Raw genomic sequence first — 22,219 nt, 5'->3', positions numbered from 1 at the left:
CTCCCTCTCTGAAATCAGTAAAAATATATTTTAAAAAACCCTCTGCACAGTGGGAGCATTTTTAAAAAATCAGACATGTTTAACCAATGTCATCCCAATAAATTCAGTTTTAAAAATTCAGGCTCAGGTTGTCCAAACTAGTGGCAGAGCCCGGTGGGGTTTGATTCCAGGTCTTTCTGATCCCAAAGCACCTTCCCCTGTTCTCCCCTCCCCCTGAGCATCGGTGCCCACTGAGACCAGGTACTGTCACTCCTGCCCAGGTTTCCCTTTCTCCGCACATCCCCTGCCGCACTAACCCTGTGTACCCTGCTCGTACACAGGCCTGGGAGGAAGATGCTGCAGAGGAAGCTCAGGGCAGTTAGTAGTTTCCAAAGGTCCTGCGGACACAAAGGGGCAGATCCCAGAACTTCAGCCCAGGCTGTGTGAGCCCAGGGGCCGAGCACTTCGCCAGGACACTCGCCTGCCTCCCGAGCCCTAACTTGTTGGTCCTTCCCTGAACCGGATTCTCCTCTGAGCTCAGATCTAGAAGTTGCCTGTGAGAAGAGTCCAGGTGCTAAGCGCCAAGCTTCAGCCAGTCAGATGCCCAGTTTTAGTTGAAAAGTGATACTTTTTACATTCTCTCCAAGCCTTTGCCCTAAGCAAGAAATCCGTTTACCTTTTTTTTTTAACCAGAATAATTTTTTAAAAAAAATTCATATCAGGTTTTCTGCCACTTGTCAGATATCATGAGGAAGATTAAACATTTTGGAGAAAGCAGCCTTTCCGATTAATGTGCTAAATGTTTCTAAATATGTCAGTTGAACCTTTTTACCTCTCCCATTTAAAACTTCAATCAGCCTTACCCTCGGTTGTTGCTGATTTAATGCCTATGTTTGCTTAGTATTTTCTCAGAGCTGGGAAAAAGCAGACCTTGAGAGCTAAATTGCCTCTAGGTAGGTTCTGGATATCTGGGCAGGACACCTAAGGAATGCATAGCAGTGTAGTATCAGTCTCTATAGAGCCACACTAGTTGAACTTATTGGACTTTATTACAATAACGAAGTGATTATTTTTAACAATAAAAGCAGAGTGCCTATAGGCAAGAGGATGGTCCTGTCTCAGGCCACGCCCCCTCCTGAATGGTTCAGACCCGTGATGACTACAGTCCTCTAGAATGTAACATCTATCCACTAGGTGTCATTATTTACCAATTCTGGGTTGTTCTCTGTGCACTTGACAGTTGAGAACAAAGCTAGAGACAAGAATATGAGATGAATCAAAAGGGACTGTGGGAAGGGCACTGTGGCTGGAATGCATCTTGTGGTGGGAGGGCTTTCAAAGACAAGGGAGATTTTTCTGATCAGGTCCCCAGGAAAGAGTCAGAACTTGGGTTCTTAGAGTGGCCCTGGCTTCCCCTGCATGCGCTGGAATCAGGTTCGTATCTCCAAGTCTAAGGAGTCCTTCCTTCAGACACAGAGCCTCCTGTGCCCAGCTGCCCTGCGCTTCCCCTCTGGCCCGGCTCACGTGTCTTGGGGGCATAGGAAACCACGGTAGAGAGCCAAGTAAGCAAGTGCTCCTGCTCAGACGGAATGTCTCCAGAGACCCAGAGTTTAGGATACAAATTCAAGAAGCCGTGGGGCTGTAAGACTAGGAAATGAGCTTGCATAGCACCTGGTAAGAGGCACCTGATGGACTGAAGTAGGAAAAGGAGCCACGAACCCCCTTGTCCCCGTGTTTCTCTTTGGGCTGCGAGTACAAGTCAGGAGCTGAGGTGGGCTCCCGCCTGTCCCCGCTTTGCCCTCAGAGCCAGCCATTGTTGGTGAAATCCAGGCGCAGCTCCTCCTCCTCCTCAGGGCTCAGCTCCTGCAAGGGGGCCCGGCAGGGGCCTCCGTAGTAGCCAAGCCAGTCCATGGCTTTCTTCAGCCCCGGGATCCCGAAGCGCCGGGTCACCTGAGAAGCAGGGCCTGTTAGAAGAGACTGGGGGATTCCTACACAACATACCCCGGACCCAGACACGTGTCACTCTTAGAAAGTTGGGGCTTCTACCCTTCTCCTCCAGCAAATCTATGATACCCAGGGTGGATTGGGAATCCAGACTGAGAGACCAGAAGGCAGGTCTGCATTAGAGAACCCAAAGCCAAAACCTCAAATGAAGACAGGGAGAGGCCTCCCTTGGTTTTAGGGGGAAAATCCACCCCATGGGGAGGAGAGAAAGCAGCAATGCTGTGGGTCTGGGTGCTAGAATATGACCGGTCCACAGCATGGTTCCCTGGAACCTGACCCAGGGCACAGCAGGCCCAGGAAGTCAGGCCCAGCCCAGACCTCTACTGGCCCTGCAGGAGGGCCCTCCCTGACCCAACCCTAAATGCTCTCACAGGAAAAATAACGGATCTTTGTCCAAAGAAGTTTCACTGTGTAACCTTATATCATTAACTTAGTAACTCTGAGCAGGTTCTCTTGTCTATAAATGAGAGGGTAGGACATGATCGCTAAAATCTTTTCCATTGTCATGAGGGACCTAAGTCTCTTGTCAATTTAAAATCATGCATGGAGTTTTACAGAAAATGATGCATCAAGCTTCTGTGCTTTTAGCACAGCAACTGGTTATTTCATGCTGATCAGAAGTGTTAGATGAATCTTTGACTCCCTAAAAACTAGGAAAGTAATCATTACTTAATAAAGTTTTATTTGGAAGTAAGGAAAAAACCTTAGAAGTATGGGCTTCAGGACAAGTGAAAAAAAAAAAGGTTGTTTGGGGTAAAAAGGTCGGCAGCCTGATGAAAGGTTGACTAATAACTCTCCGCCACTAGAGGCCAGTAGGCGTTAGCAAGCCTCTTCCCAGGCCTGGCCCCAGCCAGCCATGGTGTTCTAATAACCCGGGCATTTCAACCCAAACCTGAGCAGGGGAGAGCGTGGCCACAAGAAATATTAGAGACTAGTGGACATCAGAGAAACGCTTTCTCCCACCATAGGTGCCTGAAGATCTCTGATTTGCCCCTCTGCAGACCGTGAGAAAGGGTTGAATGCTTTGGTGTGCAGACAGTGGAAAGTCCTAAATATAGCCAGGAGGCTGGCTGGGTGAGAAGGCCAGGAAGGACATTGTGTTCAAGCCGGGCAGGGAAGTAAGGTGACATCAAGCTGATCTTGGAGGGCTGAGCCTACGGCCCAGGCAGCAGAAAGGAGTTCCAGGAATTCCTGAGTGTGTGCCCAGAGCTGGCAGAGGGGGAATTCCTGAGGGTAAGACAGGACGGCATGCATAGCACTGGATGGCAGCAAGCATCCTCTCTCCCCAAGGGGCAGCCCAAGCTGTTTCATCTGTAAAATGACGTGATAGCAACACCTACCTCATGTCAGAAGAATTGAATGAGAAAAATGCCACCATGAGGCCAGACCCCCAAAGCCCTAGAGCAGGGGTGGGCAAACTTTTTGACTCGAGGGCCACAATGGGTTCTTAAACTGGACCGGAGGGCCGGAACAAAAGCATGGATGGACTGTTTGTGTGAACTAATATAAATTCAAAGTAAACATCATTACATAAAAGGGTACAGTCTTTTTTTTTGTAGTTTTATTCATTTCAAACGGGCCGGATCCGGCCCGCGGGCCGTAGTTTGCCCACGGCTGCCCTAGGCGCTGTCCTCTTCCTGTCCTCGTGTACACAGGTTCTGGGACCTTCCCTCTTACGGGTGGATGGGATCAGAGCAGCAGAGGTCCTACCTCAGTGCAAAGTCCAGTATGTCCAGTACAGCCCGTGCCCTGGATGGGGCTCAGCTGAAAGGCCCTCATTTCTGCAGTTCTCACTTCCTATTTACAGAGCATCCTATCCCAGGAGAACCTTCACAGCCAGGGAGACTCATGCTTGCCTCCTCAGCTGTCCTCTCTCTACATCTGCGTTAACCTGCCCCTTTGCGGTAAAGACATAAACCGTGAGCGAGATCTGGAGCCTGCTCACCAATTTACCCAAACAAAAAACATTGCCCCGCTCAGTCTGGGACTGTTGTCTTAGATGCAAAACCTAAAGGGGCACCAAAAAGCTCAGTCATCAAGGTAAATCGGTCATGCAATTTAAAAAAGGTCAAAATCAATGCAAAAACATCCATAATGAATAAAGTATCAAAGTTTTAAGTAAAGACAGGATCCAATAGAACTATGCCCTGCCATACTGTAGCCTGAGGAAAAGTGAACATGTCAGCGAGGCAGTGTGCGGGCCAACTCTAACCATTGAGATAACCAGCCAGAGCTGTTCTGTGTACTTTTTTTCATGGTTAATATTTTTCTAGAAGTAGATTTGGGGGGAAATTGTTTTGATAAGTTTGCTTCCATTCAAGCCAGGAAAGTAAAATTATAACAAATTATGTTTTTGATATTGTTAAAATACTTAAAACTAAAAGAATGCTGTGAGCTTTAATACACCTACTTAAAATTTTTTCAATACTTTTAATGTTACGGGGGTGTGAAAAAAATCACCACGCAGAAAACTAGTTAAAGCTTCTACTTCCAAGAAGGTAGAATAGATGTACTTTTTCCTATGCTTCCCAATAAATACAATTTTTAAAAAAATCCCTGGACGTTATATAAAAACAAGCATAAAAAAGAGTCTGAAAGGTAGAGAGAAGGAAGACCAACTGGGGATCTCAGTATCGAGGAACAACACAGCGGTGGGTTAACTGGCCCAGACTTAGAGCTGAAGGTGCCAGCAGCCCTGAAATGCCAATGGGCAAAGACAAAAAGCCCCAACAAAAGGCCATTCTCCCTAGCCAAGGCCCAGGAAAGGAGCAGCCTAGTAAGATGAAAACTTTTAGACAATAGCCACTCTATTCCAGGCTAAACCCCATAAAAAATAATAAAAAACGGTGGGCCCCACCCTTACCCAGGCCAGCAAGGCTACCCCCTATTCAGCAGGAGTGTGCCTCCCCATCCATAAAGGATAGTCTCAGAAGAGGCCTAGTGAGGAGTCTCAAGTTTTACTACTGTCCACGCTTAGGAGGCCATCTCCCCCAGACACACTCATGGTGTCCGTGGAGGCCACGTGGGAGCGACAGGCGGCACTCCCCCCTCCCCAGCCCAGGTGGCATCAGCAGAGCCCTGGTGCAGAGCTGAAAAAAAATTCTAAACTCCTGCAAAAGCATCTCCAGGCCTAGCTGGTATCACTGGAGAATTAAAAAAACTGTGTAAAAAAAGGTTGTGTACTAATTCTATATAGAGCCTCTTCCAGAAAACTGAAGAGGAAAGAACACTTTCCAATTGATTTATGAAGCTACCATATTTTTATCCAATACCAAGTTAGACAAAGACAGGAGGAAGAGAGTGAGAGAGAGAAAAGAAAACTACATGCCAATATCCCCCATAAATATAGGTAGAAAAATCCTTAATAAAATATTACCAAATGGAATTTAGCAATATATCAAAAGAGTTATACACCATGACTATGTGGGGTCTATCTAGGGATGTAAGTCTGGCTCTATATTTGAAATTATTAATATAATCCATATTAACAGGATAAAAAAGGAAAAAAATCACATGACCATCTCAATCAATGTAGAAAAACATTTGACAAAATTCAACACCCATTAATGATTTTTAAAATTCTCTGAAAACTAGAAAAGAGGGGGAACTGCCTCGCCTTGGTAAAGAACATCTATAGAAACCTACAACTAGCACTCTACTTAATGGTGAAAGGCTGAATATCTTCCCTCAAGATCAGGAACAAGGCAAGGATGTCCAGTCACCACTCTTATTCAACATTGTGCAGGAAGTTCTTGTCAGTGCAATAAGGCAAGAAAGGAATTAAAACATATACAGATCAGAAGGAAGAAATAAAACTTTCCCTATTTGTAGATGATATGATTATTTGTGTAGGAAATCCCAAGGAATCTACCAAAAAAAAGTCCTAGAACTAATAAGTGAGTTCAGCAAAGTCATAAGATAAACATACAAATATCAACTGTGTTTCTATGTGCTAACAATGAACACATGAATAGTGAAATTAAAAATATAATACCAGCCCTAGCCGGTGTGGCTCAGTGATTTGAGCGTTAGCCGCACACCCAAAGATTCTGGGGTTTGATTCCTAGTCAAAGGCATGTACCTGGATTGCAGGTTCGATCCCCTAGCCCTCGTCGGGGCTCATGTCGGAGGCAATCAATTGATGTGGCTCTCTCACATTGATGTTTCTCTCTCTCTCTCCTTTTTTCCCCCTCTCCCTACCTTCCATTCTCTCTACAAAGCAAAGGAAAAAATGTAAAACTATACAATTTTAGGGGAAAAAAAATAGGAGGAAATCTTCACAATTTGGTGGTAGGCAAATAGTTCCTCAGGTGAGGATTAACAACAATAACAAAAAACGCAATACCATTTATAATCATTCAAAAAATATAAGTCACTTGGGTATAAATCTCTCAAAACTTGTATAGGATTTGTTCGCCAAAAATTACAAAATGCTCATGAAATAAATCAAAGGAAGTCGACACAGATAGAGAGACATATCACATTCAAAGTTTTGGAGAAAACATAGTAAAAATGTCAATTGTACCCAAATTGGTATACAGGTTCTTATCAAAATCCCAGCAAGAGTATTTGTAGATATAGACAAGATTATTCTAAAATTTATATGGAAAGGCAAAGGAATTCGACCTAAAACTGTTGAAAATGAAATGGGAAGAATCAGTCTGCCTGATTTTAAGATTTATGCTATACTATAGTAATAAAGTCTACGTGATATTGCAGAGGGATAGGTCAATGGAAAGAATAGAGAATCTAGAAATAGACCCACACAAATACGCCTGACCGATTTCTGACAAAGGTGCAAAAGTCACTCTGGAGGAAAATCACCTTTTCAACAAATGCTGCCGCCACAAGTGGATATCTATAAGCCAAAAAAAGAACCTCAATCTAAGTCTCCCGCTTTACACAAAATTAACTCAAAATGGGCCACAAACTTATAAAATGTAAAATTATACAATTTTAGGAAAAATAGGAGAAAGTCTTCACAATTTGGTGGTAGGCAAATAGCTCTCTTAGACTTGACATCAAAAGCTAAACATAAAAGAAAATATTGATAAACTGGACATTATCAAAATAAAAAACTTTTGCTCTTCAAAAGACATTTAAAGAGAATGACAAAACAAGCTACATACTAGTAGTGGGAGAAAATATTTGCAAACCACATATTTCAAAAAGGATTAGTATCTAGGAGATGTAATAAACTTCCAAAACCAACAGTCAAAAACCAAATAATCCAATTAGAAAATGGTCAAGCAACATAAACCGACATTTCATCTACAAGCATAGACAGATGGTGAATATATACATGGAAAGATGTTCCATAGTGTCAGCCGTAGAGACAAGCAAGCTAAAACCACAATGAAATATCACTCCACACCTATGAGAATGGCTAAAATAAAAGATAGTCACAAGATCAAATTCTGGTGAGGATGCAGAGAAATTGGATCACTCATACACGTATACCGATATAAATGTAAAATGGTACAGCCACTCTGAAAAACAGTTTGGCAGTTTCTTAAAATAAAAATTAAACATGCAACCATCATGTGATTCAGCAATTGTGTATTTATCCTAGGAAAATGAAAACCTATGGTCACACAAAAACATGTACATGTGCGTTCATAGAAGCTTTGAATAGCCCAAACTGGACACACCTAGCTGTCATTCAACAGTAAATGGTTAAACAAGTTGTGGTATGGCCCTACCATGAATTACTCCTCATCAAGAAAAAGGAACCATCTTATTGAAACGTGCAACAGCTAATGAATCTCCAGAAAATGATTCTGAGTGAAAAAGCCAATCTCAAAAGGTTATAGAATAGATTATTTCATTTATATAACAGTCTTGAACTGACAGAATTTAAAAGTTGGTAAACATATCTGTGGTTGCCATCAGTTACAGAGAGGATAGGGGCAGGAGGTCAGTATGTGTGGCTCTAAAAGTGGAACATGAGGGATCTTTGTGGTGATGAAATATTCTGTATCTTGACTATATCAATATCAAAATCCTGGCTGTGATATATTGTTCCTACTGGGGAAAACTGGGTAGTGGTTCCCTGTATTATAAGTTTAATTTAAAATAGACATAAAGCCCAGCCGGTGTGGCTCAGTGGTTGAGCATGAACCCATGAACCAGGAAGTCACAGTTCAATTCTCAGTTAGGGGCCTGGGTTTTGGGCTCAATCCCCAGTAGGGGATGGGCAGGAGGCAGCCGATGAATGATTCTCTCTCATCATTGATATTTCTATCCCTTTTTCCCTCTCCCCTCCTCTCTCTGAAATCTACCTACCTACCTACCTACCTATCTACTTATAGGGACACACATTTTTCTTTTTGCCTTGGGCTCCAATATGGCTCTGCACAGCACTGTCTGGCATTGACAGGCTTTCTCTCTTGGCTCTTCTCGACTTGTCCAGCACAGAATTGGGGTATGTGGTCTGACTGCAGAACAGATTATTTGAAGACAGAATTCTAAATACCTCCAGCTTCTCCGTTACTACTCCCAATCATTCTGTTAGGACCTGGCCCTTTTTAGAGGCCCACGGACCCTTTCTCTAGGTAGTGCTTCTAAGTCAGGTCCCAGGACAACTTCTGTCACAATCAGTCAGGATGCTTACCTCAATGCCTATTTGTGAGCCTAAAGGATTATTATTTTAACTAGATTCCTGAATGAATGCTAATGCACACGAAAGTTAGGGCTCAGCTTTGTCTGAAGTCAAGATTTTCTGGGGAGGCACAAGAGTTCCCACACTGGGATGTTTTCTGAAAGGGAAGAGAATGAGTGGGGACCCCTGGGCCTGCCCTGGATCCCGCTATAAGGAGGACACAGAGCCACCTCCCCACCCACCAACCCTTTGCTGCCATTGGCTGGGAGCTCACCGCAGTGTTCGGCTCAATGAGGCGGAGCTGTAGCTTCTGGGCATCTTCCCATTGCCCTGTGAGGCAGAGTCGCTCCAGCTGGCACACCTGAGCCCCCAGGACATTGGCCAGGGCACACACGCCCCCCACAGCTCCTGCCCGGGGTAGGATGCAGAACATCAGTCAGAGCCTCTTCTCACAGGGAATTCCAAACCCTGGTCCAGTACGTCTTTGTGGGGAGCTAGGATGTGGATTTCCATGCCACTGATTGGCCATGTCAAAGGCACGCTCCACGAGTCCACAGAGCACAGACAGACAGCTGCCAGCATAGTCGGTGACGTAAAGCCCGCAGGTCAGGGAGCAGAGATTGGAAGCTAACTCAAGGCAGTTCCTTCCCTGCTCTCCTTTCCCCTCCCCCGCAAAAAAGTAAAGTTCCCCCTGCCGCTTGGCACCTCTACACTCCTCTACTGGCCGCCTGACTCACCAGTCCTGGAAGGGGTGAGGTGAATGGGAAGTCTTTGCTCTTCTGAAACCTTACCCTGCCCCCGTCGGCCCCCCACCTCCCATCCTGAATTCAGCCTGGAACATGGGTAGGGTGGGGTGGGGGAGTGGAAAGTGGTCTGGACACAGGACACCGGGCATTTTCTCCCATTGGCTGCATAAACCTGGACAAGTCATAGACCCTCTGGTCCTCTTGGTTCTCACTGGGGCAGGAAAATGGGCTGGCTGCCATCTCAGGGCCCCTGCCACTCCTGCCAGCCTGTGAGTGTGACGCTAAGGCTAATGAGGAGTGGCCCTAAGCAGAGGGGCTTGGGCACTGGAGAGAGAGTAGGCAACTGTCAATAAGTTTATACAGCTGCCATTTATTGAATCCCTATCATGTGCCAAGCACGATGGCAGACATAGGGCCGGTGCTCTCTAACTCTCACAACACCGCCCTGCTTTACAGAATAGAAACCCAAACCCAGCGAGGCTGAGTACCTGGCCCACTGACACTAGGTGAGTGAACAGCAGAGCTGAGATTCCAGCTCAGACCCGGGCCTCCAGGTCCTTTTCCATCTACCCCATCCTCAGGAACAAGGCAGAACTGAGTCCCCTGCTTCCCTGTACTTTAAAGACACGGAGAGGGATGTGCAAGGACGTAGACGGTGAACCGAAGTCTGCATAAAACAGAGAGAATAGGGCCCAGCAGCTTTGGAAAAGTAACTTAAATCTGTGTCGGCTGAAGGAGCAAACGCCCCCTTCCCCCATCCGGCACCCTCCTCGGGCTCAAAACCCAAGGACCTTGACCCCAGACAGACAAGAACAGTTGGTCTAATGGTGACATGCCTAGGATCCTGGACTGGGACAGAATCTGATCGGGCAGCTGAAGATCCCTGACCAACCCTGCAGGTCTGACCATTCATTCTAGCCTGGAACCAGAGAAAGAGGAAAGTCAACTGCGGACTAAAGGGGAGGGTCCCAAGGCCTCTGTGAGATTAAGGAGCTAAATTTGCCACCTAAGCATGGAGTTTGGGATTAGAGCAAACTGCAAGCATTCCAATGATAGGCCAGGGTTTATGCACGGCCACCCTCCTCCGCCCAGCAAGGTCACTCACAATCACCCAGTGTCCAGACAAGCAAGCAGCGTGCTCAGCTTCTGAGGTTACAGAGCAGGCAAGCTGGCAAAGGCCCTCTGCAGGCCCAGTCCTTCCAGCAGACCCCCAGCTTCCTGGGTGTGTCTGGGTCACCCTCACAGTGTGAGAGCAGCGGGAGGCCTACCCACGGCATAGCTGGCCAGCAGGAAGCCGGCCGATCCGGCCAACACCTGGAAATCCTGCCTCCTGGTCTTGTGAATCATCAGCCCGATTCTGGTCACCTGCAACAGCAAAGCCCGGTGTGAGTGGGGCCCAGAGCCGCAGGCTAGCCTGGGGGGGCGGGGCTGGGCCCGTGTGGGCGAATGAGAGCCTCCCCTCCCCCGCCCCACTCTGCCAATCCCACAGGACAGGGAAGACCCAAACTGAAGCTGGTCCCAGAACTGCCCTGAAGATGGTAGCAAAAGAGAAGTGGATGGTGCCCCCAGCCAGGAGCTGCTGCCACTCACATCACCACCGCTGTCCTTGATGCCAATGATATTCGGGTGCTGGGAGAGCGTGACCACCGTGTCCACAGGCAGGTCTAGCCCCGTGTTGGCTGGGACATTGTACAGCACCACAGGAATTGGAGAGAGGTCAGCGACCTGAGGGGCGCAGAGGAGAGGGGAGAGGGCAGCTGCCCAGGCCCAACAGGTCCGGGCCAGGGCGCCCTGGACAGGCCCACCTCCTGGACCAGAAGTCACAGTGCCACATTGCCCTGCTTGAGAGCACTAACAGTGGGTAGTAATTAGTGAGTGTTTTCTATGTGCCAAGCACCGTCCCAAGTGCTTTATGTTTTGATATAATTTAGTCTTCACAACACTGTGAAGAAGTACCTTTATTCCTCCTATTTGAGAAGGAAGGAAACAGAGACAGCATGGTTAGGGCAGTCACACAATGTCACACAGCCGGCACATGGCAGCATTTCTCCCCTTCCCAGAGCTGCCGTTCATGGGGCGTAGGCTCACCACTCTGTTCCCAGCTTCTCGGTCTCCTTTTCTCAGGCAGTGTCCCCCTCATTCACCTTCCTCTTGGTCCCAGCTCTCACCCCCATGCCCACCCCTCACGCCCACCTTGGTGTAGTGGTGAATGAGGGCAGCGCTGCTCATGCGGCCACGATAGTAGCAAGGAGTCAGCACCATGGCGACGTCAGCCCCGACCTGGGCCATGCTCACGGTCATCTCCACCGTGGCCTGAGTAGCTGCAGGAGGCAAGAGGGAGTCTTCCCTATCGGCCATGCAGGGTGAGAGCAGGAGGAGGAAGAGGGCTGGGCTAGGACCCTGGGGCAAGCAAGGGGTGCAGAAGAGACAAACAAGTAGGCTGAACCCAGCCCCTGGGCCAAGGAGCCTGGCCACCCACCCCCAGGGACTCCCAGGGCCCAGGGCATTATGGCCTCACACTCGCAGCCAGAGCCAGCTACCAGGAGCTTGTCCTTGGGCATGGCCTGGCGCACGCGGCTCACCACCTCCAGGCGCTCACTGCTGGTCAGGAAGGGGAATTCGCCATTGGAGCCCTGGATCACAAAGCCTGCGGGGAGACCGCATCACATCAATAGACACCTTCCCATCCTCTTATGAACAGCAGGGACATTGCTGTTACACTTGCCCAGGTTCCTGCCTCCTGGAAACCATAGCTTTTCACACATTTTCTTCCCATCTTTGTTCTGATACAGCCAGAATGTTTTAAACAGTTGCAATAACAGTGTTCACACCATTTTTCTTTGTTTTAATGAACTGTTTTAGCCATACCCCAAAGAATAGATAATAACATAATCCACATATGTGTATTCAGTACCCATGGCAACCCTCCCCTGGTCACCGTCCTCTTCCTCCTCTTGCTGTCCTGACTCAGGTATTATTGTTCCCATTCATGTCTTTCTACCCTTCAGACATATATTTGGACCAATAAACAAGATATAATATGGATTTTGACACTTTAAACTTTATAGAATAAAATCAAACTTATCTGCATCTTCCGCAGTTTGCTATTTTTGTCCAACATTGTGTCCGTAGCAGGACATGTAGCTATGATTCAGTCATATTCATTATCCTATATAATAAAAGCCCAGCGACCGAACAGCGGAACGACCAGAATGACTGGTCAACCAGTCACTATGATGTGCACTGACCACCAGGGGGCAGACACTCAATGCAGGAGCTGCCCCCTGGTGGTCAGTGTGCTCCCACAGCAGGAGCAGCGGCTCAGAGGGTGGGTCCACAGCCGCTCCGCTGACTGGGATGAGCGGTGCTTCCACAGCAGCCGATCCCCACAGGCCATGCTCCCCACCAGTGCACGAATCCCATGCACCAGGCCTCTAGTCATATAATATTCTATTGTGTGCTTAGACTACAATTTACTTTTTAAAAAATTGATTTTGAGAGAAAGACATTGATTTGTTGTTTCACTTATGCATTCATTGATTGATTCTTGTATGTGATCAGGAATTGAATCCACAACCTTGACATATCAGGATGATGCTCTAACCAACTGAGCTACCTACCAACTGAGCTACCTGGGTAGGGCCCACAATTTACTTTCCATTCTCCCTTTGAGGACATTTTCAATTTTAATTTTAATTTTTTGTTAATCCTCACCTGAGGATATTTTCCATTGACTTTTTTTTAGACAGAGTGAAAAGGTGGAGAAGAGACAGAGAGAGAACCTGGGACAGACCCTTCAGTCCACAAGCCGACGCTCTATCCCCTGAGCCAAACTGGCTAGGGTCCTTTGGACATTGAGAGCGTTTCCTTATTTTTGCTAGCATAGCTAAAGCAAACATTTTCTGGAAAGTCTTCCGTGCCCATGTCTAAGGGATTCCCTACAGTCGACTTAGGTGTGTAATTAACAAATTGCACCCCTGCACGTGCCATGCTCTCTGATTATCCAGGTCACGCCCATCAGCACAAAGAAGAGTCTGTCAGTCCTCGTCCAGGCCAACACGGGGCTGTCAGCACCATTTTTTGCCAATTTTCTAGGTTAAAGGTGACATCTCATTCTTGTCTTTTTCATGTTCCTGTTTTATCAATCACTGGAATGGTTCCTAACATTTCCAGCTAAAGGTGTCAACCCTTTTACATCCACAAGAGGCCAGCAGAACTGCTGCTATTCGGCCAAATCTGAAAGGAATGTTACTAGAACCATTTCCTTCCCTCGCCCCCCCCCCTTTTTTTTTTTAACTTTCTCTTTCCTCTTCTTTCTCCTCTCTACTCCATTCCATTCCAAAAACATTTTTCTTCCATAGCTGAGAAACACAGCATAAAATACAACAAGATTATTAGTAAATACAAGTGTTTGGGAGAAAGGAAAGAAAACAAAGCCAGGAACGATATTGATTTCCAAGCCCCTGTCACACACTTGTGAGCGATGAATTTGATTTGGAGCTTCCCGACTGTCAGAGCTAAAAGGGAAACATGGTCAGCTGACAGGCATGTAGAGCTCAAGATAAAAGCCAGGCGGCCGCCTCGGAGAAACACAGGGTTTCCTGGCACTGGGACCGAGAGAGAGTGTTCCCCTGAGTCATCCATCCTTCAAGGGACACAGCGTGATGTGGAGGCCGTTACATCACAAACCTTTCCCTGCTGCTCGCTACACCGTTAGAGTCCACTCTGCAAGTTGCCAGGCTAGCTCACCGGATCCTTAGCGGCCTTCATCTTTTCAGGTTTTTGCCTCGCTACCCTTCGGGGACCATCTGGAGGCAAACAGCTTTGGGCGTCTGTTGCGTTGCCTCCTGCGAAGCTGCTCCTCCGCATCAGGCCGGAAGCCAATGGTCGGAGCCTCTTGCTACACAAGGCCCCGTGCTTTCCCCGGGGGCCATCCCCATTTGTAGAGCTGCCAGTCTTGGAGGAAGGCTCCAGTCCAATCGGGATTGGACCAGCACCCTCTGATTTAGAGATCAAAGACTTAGAGATGAAGTCTTGGCTACTCCCTCTATTCAAATGGAAGAATATCTCCCTCCCCAACCGTGCCTGCCACCCCTCCTCGAAGGGGGCCGAGGTGGGGTCTTTCTCCAGCTACTTCTCCAGCCATAGCCACTCACGCCCAAGTCCCCCTTCATTCTGGTGGTCAGTTCCTCAACAGCTCCTCAGTTCCTCACTGGTGGACCTGCCTCACCAGCAATGGTCGGAGAGACCCACTCTGAGGGTAAAAGAGGACCCTCACTCCTAGTGGCCCGCTTGGCATGGCTAAGTGGTTGAGCATCGACCTATTAACCAGGAGGTCACAGTTCGATTCCTGGTCAGGGCACATACCTGGATTGCAGGCTCGATCCCCAGTAGGGGGTGTGCAGGAGGCAGCCAACATCACCGACGTTTCTCTCTCCCCCTTTCCCCTCCTCTTGAAATCAATTAAAATATATATATATTATTTTAATTGATTTAAAATAATCAATTAGAGGCCTGATGCACGAAATTTATGCAAAGGTCCTGGCCCTCACAGCCCCGGCTACATCCAGTCTAATTAGCATATTATACTATACTATACTATATATATATATATGTTTAAAGACTCCTAGTGGCCTCTCCCTTGTGTCATTTAAGGGATCATCTGACCCAGTCCTAACTCCCAAGAGGGAAGAAATGCCAGGCTGGGGAGAGGCGTGTGGTAGAGTCAGGAAGCACTGGACCCAAGTCACCTCTGGCTATTGAGCCAGTCACATCACGCCTCTGAGTCCCCATCTCCTTTCTATGGGATGACAATAAAATCATTTCAGTCCTAACCTTACAGGGCTGTCCTAAAGGCCCAAAGAAGAAAATGTACAATAAAGCCTTTTGACATCTGTGAACTGCTGCCCCAGGAGCCCCTTCTTACTTGGCTAGGTGTGCAATTTCAGACTCAATGTGTCTCAGCATATATATATATATATATATATATATATATATATATAGTCACTTATTAGTAATGTCAAAAATATTCAAAGACTTCTAACTCTGGACTCATCTGGGGACGGTGGGGAACAGGGCAGTGGGGCTGGGGCTGGCTTCAGGGTTAGCTGAAGCAGGGCTCTAACCCCAGTGACATCACCGTCTCCGTCATCCCAGGCGAATCACCCCTCTGAGCCTAGTGCTCATCTGCAAAATGGAGAGAGTGTAATCTCTTCCTCGTGGGTCTGTGCCATTAACCACCCAGAACGTGGCATACACTGAAAACAAGCAAACGAAACCTCAGAAAGAGAGAGCTGTTGGTGGTAGTAGTACTAGCAGCAGCAGCAACCCCAGCCCCGGCAACGCTCATGTAAACAAGGAGAGAGAATATACAGCACAGTAGCTCTAAGGGTGTGTTGGTGGGTGGGGGGTGGGCACTACATGGATCCCTGTGGGTGCAGGGAGCAGGCGGGCAGGGAGGACTGCAGCAGGGCTGCCACGTGACTGGAGAGGCCACAGACCGGCGGAGGATGGCACCAAGAGGCAGGGGCTACAGCTTACTTACTTGCTTCCAGAAGTCTATCTCACCTCCTTCCCCCCGATTCTTGGCTGCTTCCTCTTTCCCTGACAACAGCAGGTTGGTGGGTGGGAAGCCTCCTGGAGATATCCCGTCCCCAGAACCTGAGACCTGGGAAGCCGTTTATGGTGTCTCAAATCAGCTCAGCAAAAAGGCCCCAGGTCAAGGCCCACACCAAAAAGGGGTGTGGGAGAAGGACCCCCCCGTTCCTACCCAGCCCTGAGGCTGGCTACAGAGCCCCCAGACTCAGAGTGAGGGGGTGCAAGGCTTTATTGGCTCAGGCATGTGGCATCGGTGTGGCTCTCAGCTGCTCCTGGGATCTGCCTCATCTGTCTTCTCTCAGTGGGTCTACAGGAACCTGTGAGTCTGTTTCAGCTGCTTTGCTCCCTCCAAGCTCTTCCTCCATTAGGGCCCATCCTCTGTCGCAGATTCCACTCATGAAGTTGAAGGGGTCCACCTGAGGAAGAAGGGGTTGGGATGACCGCATCTCACTCTGGGCCACAAAGGCTGTCCCAAGGGAGAGAAAACAGGCCTGTGATTGTATGCCAGCCCTGTTGGGGGAAGGGGCTTCTCCATCCGTGGTTAGATGGCTTCGAAGGGCTGATAGGTCTGATGGCTGCGGTTGGGCAGGCTGTGGCTCTGGTGGTGGTTTGGGTGGCTTGGATGATCCTGGTGGCCATGGTGACCATGGCCATGGAAGGTGTGTGTGTGGTTCATACCAGCGACAGTGGTTTCCCGCTGCGCAAGGAAATTGCCCTTCAGCTTTATCTCCACCTCCTGGAGGGCCTTCAGCTCCTCTTGGTTGAGGTCCTTGGACTCCAGGTGGCCTGAGTTCCGGTACACCATGGCCCGCTGCAACATGGAGTTGGCCAGCTGGCGTCCCTTGGTGTCAAGCTCCTTAGTACTAGCAGCCACGGCGGCCCACGTGGCCTCGTCTGTGGATGAGGACTCGTTGTGGGTCTCTCTGACCACTGAGTACGCAGGCACCTTCTGCTTGTTGGCGAAGGGCTCCCTTGAGGCGGGGTTCTCCATGTGAACCGCGGTGCCGGCCTCTCGGTTGACAGTCTCAGGCTGGGGGGCGGGGGCGCTGCCGGGGGCTGGGGTGCTGCCAGGGGCCAGCTTCTCGTCGGAAAGGCGGCTAAAGTGAGATTTGATCCAGTTCTCATTCTGCGCTTTGTGGCATTCTTGTGGCTCATGCTCCTCTTGTGGAGACACAGAGGCTATCTTCCTCCTCCTACTCCTCTTCCGAAGCCACAGCATGAGGCTTCCACCTCCGATTAAGAGGACCGTCCCCAGCACCACCTTGCATGATGGTTGCTGGATGAGCTCCAAGAAGTTCTCCAGGACCCTAGCCAGGCAGGCAGAGCTAAGAGTGCACTGGGACGGGGGGAGCCCGGGTGGTATGTTTCATGCTTGAAAGGGCAGGCTCCCTGTGGGTGTCTGGCAGGCCGGCCCACCGCTGCACCCTTCCTAGGATACGCCTCCCGCCTCAGCAATGAACCCCATTATGAGGTTCATTGGCTGGGGGGGGGGGGGGGAGAAGGCCACAGCATCCCTCACGTCGACCCCGGCAGGCATTGTCTGAGGCCCAGATTCTGTCTCCGACCCTGACGGCTCTCCGCAAGGTCAGTGGAAGGGCAGCTTCCCCAACTCTGAGTCCCTTCTGCCTTCTGCTTGTGACCCATTCTGCAACTCGGTCCTTCTTATCTTCCAGCCTTTGGTTTCTCTCCTTTGCTATCCAGTGGTTCCCAGCAGGCAGAGGTTTCTAGATCAGCGGTTCTCAACCTGTGGGTCGCGACCCCTTTGGCGGTCGAACGACCCTTTCACAGGGGTCGCCTAAGACCATCCCGCGTAACAGATATTTACATGACGATTCATAACAGTAGCAACATGACAGTGATGAAGTAGCCACGAAAATAATTTTATGGTTGTGTCACAACATGAGGAACTGTATTTAAAGGGCCAGAAGGTTGAGAACCACTGTTCTAGATCAAGCTGTTCGTGGTTGAAGGACACCCTTGGTTAGGCTGGCATCCATTCCTGGCCACCTGAGGCAGCATCTCTCTCCATCCAGGACCCATATCTGCTGCCAGCGCATTCCATCCCCACTTGCAGCCCCCAGCCCCGTTATGGAGCAGGGTCCAGAAGGAAAAGGGGTCCAGCAAGGAACTCATTCTAGAATAACATGAGGTCACAAATGGGGGAGGGGAAGACAGCAGGGCTGAGAAGGCAGAGCAGATAGGACAAGAGCAGTCACCGGGTCCCAGATCCATGGGGCCATTTCAGGACGCGGCTGCTACATCTTGTCTTGGTGATGCACCTGCAAACCCAGAATATACCACCACCCCCGACCCACCCCGTACATGGGCACAGTCCTGGTGTGAGCAGGTGGGCCAGCCCGCCAGGCTCTCCAAAGACACAGACAACTGACAGGCTGGCCCACATCCCAAATTATATCCAGGGCCTCGGGGTGCAAGCGGGTCTGGGCTGCTCTATTTTTCCACCCAGAGGCAGCTAACACATTTTTTTAAAATGAAATGTTAAAATAGGATTGTAAAAATTGTGAGATTTTAAACAGAATATTTTATTTAATGCAGTAATGGCTTTAATATACACAAAAATATTCTATCTTATCACAAGAAAACATGGTCTAGTCCACATACTAAGGGAAGAAGACACAAGCTTAAAGTTCTATGGGAACACTAACTCCCCGTCTGGCTGGAGTAGCTCTGTGGTCGTCCAATGACCTCGTTTGGAAATAACAATTCAAAGTTCATCTCTGAGGTGGTTTGTGGGAGTGAGTTCAGGACCAAATGGCCCCTCAGCAACAACTCCACCCTCCAGTCTCTAGTTGTAACTTGTATTTAAAAAGAATACTCTTTATTCAAATAGCCAGTACAAATTAACAATGAAAACATAAAAATAAAGAGCTACACTAGTCCATCATAGTATGATAATGATGTATGGTACCAGATGGCATTAGATGTATCGGGATGATCACTTCGTAAGTTATGTGAGTGTTTAATCACTAGTTGAAACCTGCAACTAGTATAATTTGTCCGTCAACTATAATAGAAAAATTAAAAAATATTTAAAAAAAAGCTACAGGGTTTCAGGCCATGCCTTCCAGAACAATCTCTAGCTGTTCACCGATTCATCAAGGGCAGGCTCTCCGCTTTGGGGGGGCCTTCATCTTGGCGCAGGGGGCCTGACAATGAGAATGATGGTTCTCCCCTCTGCCCCTGAGTGTTGAGCTGCAAAGCAGGACCAGGATCAGGCAAGAGAAACGCTGATTTCACAGCGAAAGTGGCCCATAGCGCCCTTCCTGGGCATCTGTCTGTGTCCTGGGCCCAGTGACAGGACCCTATGGTTCTATGTTCCTTGTGCTAGGGCCTCATGTTTGAGCTCTTTGGGAGAAATGCGTTGAACCCGGTGGCTCAATTCCCATCTAAAATGAGGAAACTCGCCGAAACCGGTTTGGCTCAGTGGATAGAGCGTCGGCCTGCGGACTGAAGGGTCCCCGGTTCGATTCCGGTCAAGGGCATGTACCTTGGTTGCGGGCACATCCCCAGTTGGGGGTGTGCAGGAGGCAGCTGATCGATGTTTCTCTCTCATCGATGTTCCTAACTCTCTATCTCTCTCTCCCTTCCTCTCTGTAAAAAATCAATAAAAAATATATTTAAAAAAATAAAAAATAAAATGAGGAAACTCTCCAAGGTCGCTGTTCACTGGTGGAACCAGGATGCTTACCCAGTCTCCTCACTCCGGATGCTGGCTCTTTCCACACAGCCCACTGCCCCTCCCCCCATCTTGTGTTGGGGGGAAGAGAGGGGAGGTGGGAGCAGGCTCCTGGGTGGGTTGCGTGGGAGATGGACTAATGCCTGCCAAGTCCACGGCAGCCTATGCTCCTGGGCACTGCCCTGCCCTCTGCAGGAGTCAGGGGGAGGGTTCAAAGAACCTGGGGGTCTCTGATTCTCTGGGTGGTAGGGAGACATCGGACCCAAAGTCCACCCTCCCCACCTCCTGTGCTCAGGTGTCCTTGAGCCTAGAAGGTGAAGCAGAATCTTCTCTCCTCTTAGGGATGTAAGGAGCTTCTCACTTTGCTTCAAGAGAACCAGGCCTCAGCTCAGACCTTCAGGCCCCCATGACCCGAGTCCCAGCAGAAATTTATTTAGTGTTTGTGTCACAGCTCAAAGTGGGCGTCCACAGGGCATTCACTGTCCTCTAAGGAAGGATCCCATCACCTCAGACCGAGACATGAATGGGGTCTCAGGCCGGCAGGCACTGTCCCAAAGCGGCTTTGCCCACAGTCCCGTGCTGTCATCCTAACAATCATCCTTGGACTCAGTACCTTCCAATGTCTCGCTCTGCCGCTTGCAGCATGCTTTCACTTGCATTCTCTCGGATTTTCTCCCTACCGTCCTATGAGATGGGCATTATAACTCCCATGTGTCAGATGGGGGACTGAGGTTTAGGGAGACTAGCTCATAGCTACGTCAGTAATAGTGTAATCACTACTCCAGTTTCAAATCAGGCAGAGCTGTGATTTGAAACTAGAGTCCATGTTCTTAATTGCTCCACGCGCCGCCTCAGCCGGACCCACTCCATTCCCAAAGCCGGTGCTGACCAGACTCTGCTGAAATCGTCTGGCCTAGCAACTCAGCAGTCAGTGCAGTGGAGTGCAACTCAGCATGGCTGTGCAGTCGGACCTGGGTTCAAATCCCAGCTCAGCCACGTACCAGTAAGTCTAACTTCATTTATTGTGATTGTGGCTGTGCTGTATGTCGAGTGACACTATTATAATCTGGTCCCTGGCCTCAGAGAGGGGAGACCCATGTGCATAGGGGAAATGAGTCAGAGAATCCAGAACAGGAATTAATTTGGCCAAGGGAGGCTTTACCCAGAAGAGAGAGTGCAAACAAGGCTTTGAGGGGTGTGAGCCTGCTGGCTGGGCTACCACTGGACACCTGGCTGCCCTCACACCTGCACAGGGTGCCAGGTTAACAAGGACTTTCACACCCATTACCTCGTTTGATCCTCATAATAATGCTGAGAGCTAAGATGGCGCGTTCGCAGTTTACAGCTGTGGGAACTGAGGCAGCAGGGATTCATTCAGTCGGGGTCTCAGGCCGGCAGGGAGCTTCCCACCTGACTCTGTGCCTCTCCCGTAGTGAAATGAGCCCAGGGCACTGCACTGCACTGCTCCTGAGCAGCTTGCCAGACCTGGTGCCTCCCTCTGGTTTCTGGCTGAAGAGACCAGGCCATTCACATCTCCCCCGAGCCCCACCGTGGACAGGCCCACTTACCTTTGAAGGGGAAGGCGCCCAGTTTCTGCAGATTCTCCTCCAGTTTCCCATAGTCCACCTCCGAGGTGGCAGTGAAGGGGGTGGTCAGAGGGGGATAGATGCCCGTGATGTCCACCTTCCTCCCCTCCCCTGAGGCTCGGCCCCCCACATTCCTAGACAAGCCCCTGCTCAACCCCTGCCTCACAGAGGACCAGACCCGGGGGCCCAGCATCTCCACAGGAAGCCTCAGGCCCAGCTCGTCTCTGTCCCTACGAGAGGCTGAGTTTGGACCCCTTCCGACCCCTGTTAATGATCAATGTGTTAGTTAAAAATTTGCTGCCCCTGACTTGTCAGCCCTGGGGCAGGCTGGGCTGGGTGTCCCCAGGGTCGAAGGCTAGGCCTATAGGTCCCCGGGGGGCGAGGGGGGTGGGGGGCTCCCCTTCCTGGGGAGCACCTGGAGGAAGGCCACAACCCAATGTCCCTCCCCAGATGGAGGACTGGTTCCTGGGGTCCCGACACTAAAGGGTGTTTCTAGTGGGGCCCGAGTCCTCCTCCCACAGTTTCCAGCTCAAAGCCAGGAGCCCCGCCACCTTTTGCTTGGCAGTTCCGTGTTGGCTGAGTAGCCGATTGGCTGAGCCCTGTAGGAGGCGTGGCAGATCTGGGTGATCCACAGCCCCTTGGCTGCCCCGCTTCCCAGCCAGACTCCTCCTCCTGTTAAGGCTGCCACCTGACAGGCCTGTGCTGGCCACACACAGCCCCACCGGACTGCAGTCACAAGGAGGGGTGGTCTAGGTCGAGTGCATGGTGAAGCTGATCCACGCTGGGACTTGGGAAGAGGGGTGACAGGGCGAAAGCCAGAGAGGAGGAAATGCAGCAGGGCTGGCTCAGGGGACTTGGGGAAGGGATAAGGCTGGAGTTAAGACAGCCCCCCTTCCCCAGCCCATTCTTGCATTCCTAAATATTCCAGGCACAGACAGAAACAACATCACACATAGCAAAAGGACATTTTTATTGCGGCAGCTTGTGGGTGCTCCTGGGTCTTCCGCAG

The 22,219-nt window shown here is 49.5% G+C and overlaps 2 protein-coding genes across 2 annotated transcripts; both read right to left on the bottom strand.

The window, feature by feature from the left end:
• Nucleotides 1-1,007: 1,007 nt before the first annotated feature.
• On the bottom strand, nucleotides 1,008-21,737 carry HOGA1 (4-hydroxy-2-oxoglutarate aldolase 1). Its single transcript, XM_081105267.1, has 7 exons — nucleotides 21,193-21,737; nucleotides 11,849-11,977; nucleotides 11,524-11,651; nucleotides 10,921-11,055; nucleotides 10,599-10,695; nucleotides 8,859-8,992; nucleotides 1,008-1,929 (listed from the first exon to the last, which is right to left on the bottom strand). Exons 1-7 carry the CDS (start codon nucleotides 21,401-21,403, stop codon nucleotides 1,780-1,782), a joined length of 984 nt encoding a protein of 327 aa, XP_080961393.1. The 5' UTR covers nucleotides 21,404-21,737; the 3' UTR covers nucleotides 1,008-1,779.
• Nucleotides 16,469-17,146, bottom strand: LOC308528679 (uncharacterized protein C10orf62; the record flags this gene model as incomplete). Its single annotated transcript, XM_081104428.1, has 1 exon — nucleotides 16,469-17,146. The coding sequence occupies one exon, from the start codon at nucleotides 17,144-17,146 to the stop codon at nucleotides 16,469-16,471; it is 678 nt and encodes a 225-aa protein (XP_080960554.1).
• Nucleotides 21,738-22,219: the final 482 nt, after the last annotated feature.

Source organism: Myotis nattereri (genome assembly GCF_964212035.1).
Source record: "Myotis nattereri genome assembly, chromosome: 13".
Classification (NCBI taxonomy): domain Eukaryota; kingdom Metazoa; phylum Chordata; class Mammalia; order Chiroptera; family Vespertilionidae; genus Myotis; species Myotis nattereri.
The sequence above is the reverse complement of the archived record's forward strand: the minus strand, read 5'-3'. Positions and strand labels throughout refer to the sequence as shown.

Coding starts and splice junctions, on each gene's coding strand:
- HOGA1 (XM_081105267.1), bottom strand. CDS start 21,403: ATGCTGGGCCCCCGGGTCTGGTCCTCTGTGAGGCAGGGGTTGAGCAGG. Junction 11,978..21,192: donor GGGCGCCTTCCCCTTCAAAG/GTAAGTGGGCCT, acceptor GTCTCCCCGCAG/GCTTTGTGATCCAGGGCTCC. Junction 10,696..10,920: donor TCAAGGACAGCGGTGGTGAT/GTGAGTGGCAGC, acceptor TTGCTGTTGCAG/GTGACCAGAATCGGGCTGAT.